The sequence below is a fragment of the Gracilinanus agilis genome, chromosome 4 (assembly GCF_016433145.1).
Source record: "Gracilinanus agilis isolate LMUSP501 chromosome 4, AgileGrace, whole genome shotgun sequence".
Taxonomy (NCBI): Eukaryota; Metazoa; Chordata; class Mammalia; order Didelphimorphia; family Didelphidae; genus Gracilinanus; species Gracilinanus agilis.
Genome location: NC_058133.1, coordinates 249711741 through 249724338, shown reverse-complemented (window position 1 = coordinate 249724338; position 12598 = coordinate 249711741). Strand labels below are relative to the sequence as shown.

The 12598-nt window shown below is 42.6% G+C and overlaps 1 protein-coding gene across 1 annotated transcript in view; it reads right to left on the bottom strand.

Annotated features, from left to right (window-relative positions):
- ALOX12B (arachidonate 12-lipoxygenase, 12R type) overlaps window positions 1-12518 on the bottom strand; it is a 16271-nt gene extending 3753 nt beyond the window's left edge. The window contains exons 1-11 of the mRNA XM_044672330.1: window positions 12372-12518; window positions 11252-11456; window positions 7981-8062; window positions 7723-7806; window positions 7384-7506; window positions 6923-7026; window positions 6291-6463; window positions 5840-5983; window positions 5398-5601; window positions 1291-1377; window positions 658-827 (exon numbers count right to left, since the gene is read on the bottom strand). Of these exons, the coding sequence (XP_044528265.1) occupies window positions 658-827; window positions 1291-1377; window positions 5398-5601; window positions 5840-5983; window positions 6291-6463; window positions 6923-7026; window positions 7384-7506; window positions 7723-7806; window positions 7981-8062; window positions 11252-11456; window positions 12372-12518 (1523 nt within the window). The remainder of the gene's footprint in view (window positions 1-657; window positions 828-1290; window positions 1378-5397; window positions 5602-5839; window positions 5984-6290; window positions 6464-6922; window positions 7027-7383; window positions 7507-7722; window positions 7807-7980; window positions 8063-11251; window positions 11457-12371) is intronic.
- Window positions 12519-12598: the final 80 nt, after the last annotated feature.

Genomic DNA, 12598 nt, shown 5'->3' with positions numbered 1-12598 from the left:
TCTTTCTTTCTTTCTTTCTTTCATCTCTCTCTGTCTCTGTCTCTCTTTGTCTCTTTCTGTGTCTCTCTCTGTGCCTCTCTCTCTGTCCCCTTGTCACTGTCTCTGTCTGTCTGTCTGTCTCTGTCTTTCTCTCTCTCTCTCTCTGTCCCTCTCTCCCCCAGGACAGAAGTACAAGAGCCCATTAGCAAACCCAATCTGAAACACTGATAGACATCAGAATTTTGACCTGCTTTATTTCTGACTGTAGACAGTTTAGTAACTAATCGGGCCTTCCCACACCATATTGATTTTGGACATAGTGTCCAACCTTGACTTCCTCAGTAGCAGGAATTATAGGTGTTCAATACCACCTCTAGAGTCTGATGCTCTTTCTATTCTACTACAGCTCTTCTAGGATAAGGCCCTGTGCATACAAATTTATGTCATGATGTAGAATATAATTCAATGGACCTTTCTCTCTTCCACTACATTCTGGTAAAATAAATCATTCTTCATTTAAAATAAAACCCACATTCAAGTTCCTTTTATGCAATGGTGATCCCCCTCATATGCATACTGTCTCCAGTATCCCTACTACATACATGCCCCATTCTCTTCCTCATCCTTTCAGCCTCTTTACAACTTTACTCTTGTCTCCTCAGTTCTCCATCCACTCACGTCTCAATAGCTCCCCACACAGCCAGACTGTCGTCTCTGTAATAGTAACGAGGCAGGTCCTGCACACCACGGCGGATGAAGTCATCAGGAAGGTAGAGATCTTCATATTTGATCTCAGCTAGAGCTCGGACCATCACTTCAGCAAAACCTGCTAGTCCTAGAGACATTGCCTGATGACAAGGAACCAAATAAGGGAACCAGACACAGCACTACAATCCCTCCCATTACACCAACATGCTCCTCCCCCTAGAAACAGACAAAAGGGGAGGGAGTGAGGAACTTCCCCAATATGCTCCTTCCATCCCTATGGGGAAAATGACAAATAATATCAACTCATCCCTGACCCCAGTCAAGAACTTGCCAACATCTTTCTCCAATCTATGAAACCTCAGTCATCCTTGTTCTCCAGATCCTGCTCACAATCTTACCCATTCCTCTGCTTCCCTATACTTCTAGATATAGAACCTTCTCCCTTCTGATCAGCCTCAGGGTTTCCTATCTTCAATTGTTAGGCATGGGGTATGGGGAAGCAGAAGCAAAAGTAAACTATGTCACTCAGGAAGGTTTGGGGAACTGGGTAGAAGAAAAGCAGGGGGAAATTTTAGGAAGGTTGGGAAGGAAATTCCCTCTTACCCTGTCAGACAGGCCACCCTTATTCAGGAGGAGAGCACGACCAATGCTGTTGATCTGGATGGTAAATCGAGTATGGGGAACGATGAGCTGGGGAAAAGAGAGAATGGAGCTGATGGGACCAGAGGAAACGCTGAGACAAGCCACTCAGAATCATTCATCTCACCCAGATGGTATCTGAACCACATCCAGAAGCTCTCTCTGTCTCTGTCTCTGTCTCTGTCTCTGTCTCTGTCTCTGTCTCTGTCTGTCTGTCTCACACACACACACACACACACACACCAATTTATTTTGATTTATCTTCAATTATTGAAAACTTAAATAATTAAAAATTAAAGTACTGCCAAACTAAACTTGAAATAATGGACTAAAGAAAAATAACTTTCAAAACAATCACATACATGTATATTTCAAAACTACCTTTGCTAACTAGCCCCTTTTCTAAAGTTTTAGCCTGAAAAAACAGTAAAATTTAGGCAAGATTTTATTGCAATCATACCAACACTGCATTAGATCAAATGCAACAAATACTATGATGCAATTTTACATTTATTAAACTACAATTCAAAACCCCAAATTTACACATTCTCAATACACTAAATCTGTCCTCTGCCTTTGGAATTCCTCACTCTCTGAGGCCTAGCTGACATTTTCTTGTGTTACCTCATGGAAAGAGAAGGGGAAGGGAACATGCATTTATTAAGTACCTCTGATATGCATATCATCTCACTCTACAATCCAACCAAACTAGATTACATCTGTTTCACATCGGCCATGATAACTGGCCTGGGAGGATTCTCCATTGCTCACATGATTCCTTAAGCCAGGAATCTGGAATGCTCTTCCATCTCCACCTATTTAAAATCCTTGTCATTGTTGTTCAGTTGTTTCAGTAATGTCTGACTCTTTGTAACCCCAGTTAGGATGACTCTCCCTCCCAACAGAAACTATTTCAATTCATCTCTTCTTTTTTCAAGTCTTCTATGCTTCCTCAATTGTCCTACCCTTTCTGAAGGGTATTACTACTACTTTACTGAAAAAAAAAATTGAAGCCATTAGCTATGAGCTCTTTCTCTTCATCTTAAAATTCCGTTATATTATTATCTGTTCTCTCCTTTCCTTATACCTCTAATAATGAGATGGCCTTTCTGCCTGCCAAGATCAACCTTCCCTCTTCATGTGTGGTTTTTTTTTTAACCTTTGCCTTCTATCTTATTATAGGTGATTTGTCCAGGATCATACGGCTAGGGAGTGTCTGAGGTCAAATTTGAACCCAGGTCCTTCTGACTCCAGTCCTGGTACTACATCCACTGTGCTACCTAGTTGCCCCTCTCCATGTGTGCTTGATTCCATCCCCTCTATTCTCCAGCAGTTTGTTCCCTCAATCATCCCCCACCCCTCTCTGCCTTCTTTCTAACCTGCAATCTTTATCTACTGGTTCCTTCCCTACTGCCTTCAAACATGCCCAACTCTCCTCTATCCTTTAAAAAATCTTCACTAGGCTTGACTAACCCTTCAAACTATTGCCCTTTATCTCTCATTACTTTCTCAGTAAAACTATTAGGAAAAAGCTATCTATATTCATTACCCCTATTCCTCTCCTTTTTGCAATTGGACTTTATTTTTTTTATCATAACTTTTTTCTCTAAAGTTACCAAAGACCTCTTTATTGCCAAATGTAATAATCTTCTCTTGGTCTTCATCCTTCTTGTCCTGCACCATTTGATACTCTGTCTGACTATACCTTCTTAGATTCCTTTGCTGGTTTGCCATCTATATCCTGTGCCCCAACTATGAGTTTTCCCCAAGGTTCTGTCCTGAGTCCTCTTTTCTCTTAAATTTTATTAGTGTCTTTATCAGTTCCTGAGGTTTGTAGTTATCTCTAGGAATGTGACTTAGAGATCTAAATGCCCAACTCTAGTTTCTTCTATGAAACTTCTGTGTCCCAAATCACCAACTACCTATTGGATACTTCAAAGGAGACCCTATAATCACCTCAAACTTGGCAAGCCCAAAAGAGAACTTGTTATCTTTCTCTACAATCCCAGGCCTCTTCCAAACTTCATTTCTGCAGAAAACATCAACATTCTTAAAAGTGTCCCAGATTCATTACTTTGATTTTAACTTCAACTCCTCACTCTCCCTCATATCCAATATGTTGCCAAATTTAATAATTTTAACCTCCACAACATTTTTCACATGCAACCCTTTCTCTACCCTAATTCACCTCTCACCTAGATCACTTCATTGACCTCCTAATTTGTCCCCCTATTTTGAGTTTTTCTTTACGCAAATACTCTGTTTTCCATGTAGTTGCCAAATTGGTTTTCCTTAAGCAAAGATCTGACCGTGTCACTCCTTTATTCAATCATCTTAAGATCTTAAGATCATGGCTGCTACATACTGGATAAATTGGACTTTTAACCTCATCATTCAACTGAGGACCCTCTCTAATATTACCAATGATCTCTTATTGACAAATCTAATAGCTTTTTCTCAATGTTCACTTTTCTTTCCCTCTATGCAGCCTTTGACACTGTTGATATCTTTCTCCTAGACAGTATCTCATCTAGTTTTTCCCTACCTTGCTTGCTCCTGATTTTCTTCCTATGTTTTTGACAGTTCCTCATTCTGCTTTTCTGGTCCTTGATTTAGAAGATTATGACCACTAATCATGGATGTCACCTAATGATCTATCTTGGACCTGGTCTTGCTTGGTGACCTCATCAATTATCAGCTCTGTATAGATGGTTCCTAGATCTACATATCCAGCCCTAACTTTTCTCCTGAGCTCCAATTCCACAACAGTCTGTTGTACATCTTGAACTGAATGTGCTCCAGGTAACTCAAATTCAACATGCCCCAAACAGAACCCTATCTTTACCTCTAAAATTTCTCCTCTTTGAGAGAAGAGAGGTAGCTCAGTAGACATCGTGCTGAGCCTTGATTCAGGAAGTCCAGAGTTCAAATCCTGACAGTTTCTAGCTATTTAACCCTGGGCAAATCACTTACCCCGAATTGCCTAGACCTTACAGCTATTCTGTCGTAGAATCAATACTTAATATTGTAAGGCAGAACGTAAGGACTTAAAAAAAGAAGTTGGTTTTCTTGAAGGCAGAGGCTATGTTTTTGCCTTGTTTTGTGTCATCAGTACTTAGCACTGTGCCTGGCACATGGTAAATACTTAATAAATTCTTGAGGATTCACTGACTAGACTGCCCAAATGCTAGTGCCTTCTCTGTTCCTGTTTCACATTTATTTGTATTTATTCTCTATATATTTGTATATGTGTATTTGTTCTCTCTCTAGATAAGAGAGTAAGCTCCTTATGGATAAGAATTATTTAAAATTTGCTTTTATATCCACAGCTTGGTACATAGCAGCATTTAATAAATGCCTGTTGATTGAGTGACTCACTCTACCTCACCCCACATAGCCAATGATTTGTCATCCAGATCTGGTCATTTTTACCTCCAATCACATCCTTCCAGTCCTGCCTCTTCTCATCCCTCACACAGCCACTATCCTTGATCAGTTCTCTCAGACTGGTCTATCGTAATAATGTCCTAATTAGTCTTCTTAACTCAAGTCTCTCCCCTGTTCCAATCCATCCTTCACACAAGTGCCAAAATGATTTTCTTTTAGTGCTGGTCTGACCATATAATTCCCCAACTTAATTTATATATGATCCAATTGTCTTTAGTATAAAATATTAAAAAATTGCCTCTGATTGGTCCCAATCTCAGTATACATTACTCCCCTTCCTGTATTCTATGTTCTAGCCAAACTGACTTTTAGATGTTCCTCACACACAATATTCCATCTCATATCAACCACCACGCCTGGAATGGACTCCTTCTTCTTAGCATTACTTACTTCTTTCAAGATTTAGCTTAATTACTACTATTTACATGGAGCATTTCCCAGTATTTCCAGTTGCTAGTGTCTTCCTTCTCAAACTTCCTTGTACCTACTTATATGTGTGCATTTTGCCTCCCTTGATATAACATAAAGTCCCTGAAGGCAACATCTATTTCATTCTTGTTTCCAGTAAGGTTGCAACAAAGACCAAAGAGCAAGAGGAACAATGTGATTTCCTAATTTTCTGACCTTGTAAAGCGGGTGACACATGGGCAGTTGGCGAATGGTGGCCAGGCAGAAGGCTTCTCCAATCAGATGAGTTGCCAGTAGATGAGAAATGGCCTCATGACAGTAGAATTCAGCATAACGCACCCAGGTCTTGGCAAGGAGCCAATCCCATTCAGGGTCAGTGGGCAGAAAAATGGGGCTCTCAGGACCAGGGGTCTGGCTGAGCTGGAAAGTAGGAATGAGAAGGAAGAATTAGTGATGGCTAGAAAGATTAAGGCAAAGATACAAAGAAAGAGAGAGAGAGAAAGAGAGAGAGAGAGAAAGAGAGAGAGAGAGAGAGAGAGAGAGAGAGAGAGAGAGAGAGAGAGAGAGAGAGAGAGAGAGAGAGAGGTTTCTTCTTTCCTATTACCCACACATACCCTCCCCTACCCCAGCTGTGTTTTCTCCCCATACCATGGAGCACCTGAATAGCAATAGGCATTAAATCTCCCTGTGGCCCACAGTGCAACAGGCAGAGTGGGGCACAATGGTATTGCTGATGTCCATTAAGCTGTACAGTGGCGATGCCTTCTAGGATTTTGTAATCTGCCAGGTAGATATTTCCTTTCTGGTGGAAGAGGGAGAGAAGAAGAGGATTAGATTAGAGGTGTGAGGTATGAGTACAGAGAAAATGCAAAGAGAATCCAGGGTTCACAATGGAACCTAAAGATAAGATAGAGCAAGTGCTTTGGATAGAAATCTAAATAGATAAGTGGGGAAGTTTCTCACCTTTCCTGGCAATTCTTGAGTTAGGGAACTGGAGGAGAGATGGAGAAGAGGGATTCTGGGGGGGGGGGGAGGGAAGGGAGTGAGATAAGAGGGGAGGTGACGTCCTAATGGATTATGAAGGAATAGTGAGAAGGAGGAGTGCTCACCTCCAATTCAGCCTGCAGGCAGGTGCCTTCACCCAGGGATGGGGCTACCATGTCATCAGTCACAGGGAATTTCTCAGGGAGGCAGAGACAGCGTTTCAGGAGGACAGGATTAATGCCATTGAGGTACTGGTAGCCAAAGAATTGATCCTCCTTCCAGTGATTATACACATATTCTGGGGGAATAGGAGTATGCTCAGAATTCACTCCAGGACCCCAGGTTAAGGGCCCAGAGACAGGGAAGGGATCCAGAGGCAGGGAGAGGCACTGGACAAAGAGGAGATCCACCAGAGAGGCTTAGAGACATAATACAGAGGAGGAATTACAGGGTAACAGTAGCAGAACCAAGAACCCTGGGCCCTGTTCTTCTGTAGCTGAGTAAGGGATTCCTACATATAATTCATGCCCCTAGGACTTGGTTCCATTTTTTTCTTTGTCAAATGCCAGGACAATTGAGATTTATAAGGGTACAACTCTCTTCCTTCTTGCTTAGCCCTTCCAACATGTCATTTGTTCTCTGTCCATCTCTCTGTGTCTCTCTGTCTTTCTCTATCTTTGTTTCACTCTGTTTCTTTTGAGCTCTGCTTTTTTTTTTTCTTATCTCCCCAGTTCAGTCTTTTTTATTCTTTACATACCAGAGATGGTAGTCCTGGTGGCAGGGAAGATCTTCCGGATTTCCTTTAGCTTTTTCCATGACCTCTTCTCATCCAACAGTCCCCGAATTTTCATGCCCAGGGATCTAGGACAGATAATGGAGAAGTGGAAGGAAATATTGATCCTTCTCTTCAACCAGAATGCTTTCGCCACTCCAGTCTCCAACTCAGCAAACACAATTCCTACAATTCCACACTCTGTCTCTGTCTCTGCCTCCCCTGTCTTTGTTTCTCTTTCTATGATCTAGCATTTATAGCTGTCTCTCCTTCTCTCTCTCTCTCTCCCCCTGTCTTTAAGTCTCCTTAAAACTGTCTCTGTGTTAAAAAGGCAAATGTCCAATATGTCAAAACAGGAGAATGGACCTGAGGTTATCTCCGATAGAGGTTCCCAGCCTTTCCCCACCCCAGGCTTTTCCTCTTCTTGTTCCTCTTTCCCCACTCACGCAGGTGCCAAGCGGAGGAAAAAGGAGGCTGTCTTGAGAAAGGAAAATCTTAGATTTGAGTTCAGGAACTTGGTGGCTTTAGTATTGATGAGAATTGGGAATCCTGGGATGTAGCCATTCCATCTGCGGAGAGAGAAGATTGCAGAATCGAAAGATATCTGAGTTCCTAGAGTGGGGATAGGGACCAACCATAGGGAAGGAACCAAGGTAAGTTTGGATAGGACAGGGAATTGGGAACCATAACTGGGATCACAGATAGAGAAGGGACTTGGGGCTGAATGGGCAGACAACAAGAATGTCTTAAGAATGACAGAGGTGGGCTAGGGCTGTGGTCCTTACTCTGGCCGATTAGGAGGCGGAGGAGGGGGGCAATAACTGGGAATATGTACATAGTTTGGAAGTCCAGGAACAAAGACTCTCCATCTAAAAAGAGAAGAGAAAGTTGGGGCCTTAACTTTACCACTATGAGTCAGAAAGCAGGGCACATTATTCCCCAAGACCCCAGCAGGACCATAAGGGAAGAAACACTGAGACCCCCTGTGCCTACCTATCCCTCCTCCCACATGGGTCCCACTAAAGTGTCCAGGATGATCTCACCTATAGAAGTCTTGTTTGGCTCTAAGCTCCTCCTGACGATGGGTCAACAGGATAGGGAGATTTTCATTTAATACTGTCTTTCCTATAGGGAGATGAAAATGGGGTTGGCATAGATCCAAGCATCTAACCCCTTTCCTGCCAATACCTGGATCTACTTCCCTTAAATTTCTGTCCCCAACATGGGACACAAGCACTAATTCTTTGAGAGAAATTTTCTGACTCTAAGAGAGCAGGAAATTTTGAGTGGGCTGGAAAAGGAGTCTTGCCAACCTGCTCGTCAAATGCATGGTCTCTGAGGGGTGATTTTTATTATTGTTCAGTTGTTTCAGCAATGTCCAAATCTTCATGACCCTTTTGGGAGTTTTCTTGATAAAAATACTAAAGTGGTTTGTCATTTCCTTCTCCAGCTCCTTTTACAAATGAGGAAACTGAGGCAAACAGGTTAAACTTACCTAGGGTCACATTGCTAGTAAGTGTCTGAGGCTAGATTTGATTTCAGGAAGATGAGTCTCCCTGACTCCAGACCCAGCACTCGATCTACTGTACCATCTAGCTTCCCCCGAGAGAGGTGACAGCATGTCCCATATATATGATAGGAATAACCTTCAGGAAAAATAATCTTATCTCTAGAAACTGCAAACTTGACTAGGGGAAATAGCTTGGGTGGGAAGGGAGGGGTCTAATGAGGGACAGTGGGACCCTGTGGATGAAAACTATTATTCAAGGCCTGGGAGGAGAGGACTAATCTGTAGGAGGCCTCAAGGGAGATGAGTTCTGTCTGGAGTTTTCCAAATGGGATTGAGTTTTCTTAATCCTGCTATTCTGCCACTGCTCCCTTACTTAGGACTCTTTCCCTGGGAAAGTCCCTCTTCTAGTTACACTGAAATCCAGCATGACTGTGCTAGCCTTTTGCCCTCTAAGAGAATATAAGAATGAAGGATGGGTTCCCCTTTCATTCTTACACTAACTAGAGATCACCCCACCTGCAGCACAGGGACTCATCTCCATTCCCCTCCCTAGGGCAGGAACCAGGCTGGCCAGAGTACTCAACTGATGACTCAAATCTTTGTCCTAGTATTGGAGGAGCTAGCCCAGCCAAGCCTCATTCTTTCTTTACCACCCAACTCCTGGGCTCATTCTGCCTAGTATCCTGCTTCCACGACTGACTGCCTCATCTCTAACCCTAGTAGGAATCTCCGGGAAAGATGCTCCTCACACCCCCACACAAGACACACTTCTCTTTTCTCTTCCATCTGTCTTCACCAGCCCCAAGATGGGCTCCACTGCCACCCTGCTTATCTTATTCCTATAGGAGAAGCATAAAGGTTCTGTTGGGAACCAAAAATGGAAACTGGAAAAAACTTTACCTCCAGAGTCAAAAAATGTGAAATGAGGAGGCCAGGACTCTTGTTAGCTTGTTTCCTAAACAGAACATCTCACAGTAGTAATAGCATGGCCCATAGAGAGCACTTCCAGAGTTACAACCTAATTTCTAAGAGCCCCAGGGTACCCTGTGGGAGGACCAAAACGTATCTTATTCCATATCTAATCATAGACCCACAAAACATTGGTTACAAGGGGTACTTAGAGATCATCTGCTCCAACCCACTCATTTTATAGAAAACTGAGCTCCAGCAGAGAAATGACTAGACCAATATCACCCCAAGAATAAACACGAGAGCCTACCTATCCTGATTTCCTATCCTCTCACCATCAAAGAAGCCCTTCCATAGCCCACTCCCCAGCAATTAGAGTCTCCTTTTCTCAATGGGCTTCAGGTGAGACAAGAGTGAGAGTAAATTGACAGTAAAAATAGACTCAATCTGAGGACTTGCTTGCTCTGTATTAGGTTTTGCTTCCCCAAAGTTCTGAAGGGAATAGAACAGGCAGAGCTAAAAGCCTGAGAGGGGAACCTAGCCCTCAGTACCACGATCTGGGACCAGCTGTCCTGACTTAAGGGCTTCTGAGAAAAGGACAAAGAACTTTGGGAGCTAGAGACAGGAGAGATCAATTGATTATAGAGGAGCTAGGAGTGAAGAGTTCCCAGAAAGGACACTGGGGAGTCCTGCTCATCACTCTCTTATTATGATATGCAAGGATAGTACTAGATAGATGAAGGGCAATTAGATTAGCTGAACATCCCCAAGAACACCAACATACCCCAGAGTTTGGCATTCTAGACCTTTTATTAAGATATACTAATTGCCTCAACTGTCTAGTTGCCCAAATAAGAAAGTGAGTTTGGAGTGGGTAGGGAATGTCAATGAGACTTTACTTCAAGGATCCAGAATTGCTTCCCCAACAATCCTGGACAGTAGCAAGGCAGCCTTAAGAAAGTAAGACTTGTTAGGGCAGGGCTATCTGAATAACAAGGCATCTTATAGAAATTGCTAAAAATTATGTAATAGTAGCAGAGTGTTCTTGGAAGTAACAGAACATTTCCAAGAACTAAACGGGTAATGTATTCTCAAAAAGCAAAAAGAACAGAGGAAATGTTGAAATGTTTACCCCCTTTTTTTCAGAGGTATTGAGGTGGTATTTGTCAGGAAGACCAGACTAGCTGTGTGACCTCAGGAAAATCCCTTAACCTCTGTGCCTCAGTTTCTTCAACTGTAAGGATCTGTAACTGTTAAGATACTATATCTACTATTAAGTAAGATACTATTAAGTATCTACTTCTCAGGATTTTTGTGAGGATCAAATGAGATAATGTTTGTAAAGCACTTAGAAAATGCCCAGCACATAGTAGGTGCTTACTAAATGTTTATCTCTTTATTTCACCATCCAACCTTTAGAGGAGGATTTTGTCGTTTGGTCATTTCAGTCATGTCCAACCCTTTGTGACCCTATTAGGGCTTTTCTTTTCTTTTTATTTTTTTAATTTGGGCTTTTCTTGAGAAAGATGCTGAAGTGGTTTTCCATTTCCTTCTCCATCTTCTTTTATAGATGAGGAAACTGAGGCAGAAAGACTTAAATGACTTGCCCAGGTCACATGACTAGTAAGTATCTGAGGCTGGATTTGAACTGAGGATGATGAGTGGTCCTTACTCCAGGCTCAGCATTCTAGGAGGATACTAAGGCCCAAAGCAGGGAAGAGATTTGCCCAAAGTCACATAGCAAATAAAGTAATAAGATTCCCTGGAGCCATGAAAGCATACCCTGTACGTAATAGGGCACTCTACGTGCACGTCTTGGTGTGTCCTATGGGAGAGTCACAGAGTGTCACAAAGGAGGGGCAGTGGGCTGTCACGTTGGGTGTGGTGTCCCCCACCTGTGCCCTCTCGAAGCTCCAGTGTCTCATAGCCATCCATCCATTGGTAGACAGGGAAGTGGTAGGTCATGCAATTAGGAGTCTGGATCTGAACAAAGTTGCAGTACCAGGAGTTCTTGGGGAAGAAGACAGATCGCTCCTTGTGCAGACGGATGAGAATGAGCTCCCCCAGGTCCTGATCACATTGAACAGTATACTTATCAATCTGGAAGGGAGGGGACAAGGGTATGAGACCTTCCCTGCCAGCTGTAGACCTCTATCGCCCACCTTTCACAGAACAACTTCTTTGTCCCTTTCCCCTCCTGCTAGACCTTCAGAGACAGGAGGGGCTAAGGTTTCAGAAACCATTCAGAGTCCCCAGGAACCAAGCAGGAGTTGTGTTTAACTTCATATCAATTTCCCAAAAACCAAATCTCTAAACTATTGCTGATACACCTTCTTAATATGAAGAAGGGAGAGAGGATTGGGGGAGGATACCAGAGAGTGAGATGATATGAGAAGAGGAAAGAGAAAGACATGGAGAAGAAGAAATTTAAAGAAAGGAGGAAGACTGAGGACAGGGAAAATATTTGGGAAATGCAAAGGTTTAGGAAAAGTGAGGAGGAGAAGGTTAGAGAAAGGGAAAGAACTAAGGAAAGAAGAATTGGATAGATGGTAGGGGAGAGGGAAAGGAATAAAGAGAGGATGGTTAAGTGCTACTATTAGTATCAAAGGACTAGTTCAAAGTTAACTTTATCCCTTAATAACCTCACAGCCCTCCCCACTCATTTTTAGATCTTTTTCTATTTCTGTTCCCTCCTTCCCTTTCTTAAGTTTTTCTTCATCCCTCATAGAGTCACCTTTATTTCCTTATAAACATATATTTTATGTATTTATGCATATTTTATAGATTATATACAAATATATACATATATTTTTAGTATGTACAATAGACCAAATGACAAAATAATCTATTTTAAAGTCAGCATAATCTTACTGAGAAAGTCCTGTCCTCACAATGCTGATTCCATTTTCCTCCCTCCCTTCCTCCTTCCTTCTTTCATCTTCCCTCCCTCCCTCCCTCCCTCCCTTCCTTCCTTCCTTCCTTGCTCCCCTCCTCCATATCAGCCTTCCCACTCACTGATCCAGCTGCAAAGTCTCTTCCAAAATGATCCAGACGTTGCTTGTGGCTCTCTCCCTGAGTTCCCACCATGGTCAGTGAGATGCAATCAAACGTCCCAGACATCAAGTCTTTGCCTGTGGCCACCCTGACTTTGTAGGTGGCCATAGTGGGGATGGAATTGGTAGCAGGGGACAACAGGGACAGGAAGTTGGCCTCAGTCACTTGGAAATGAAGGACCAAGAGAT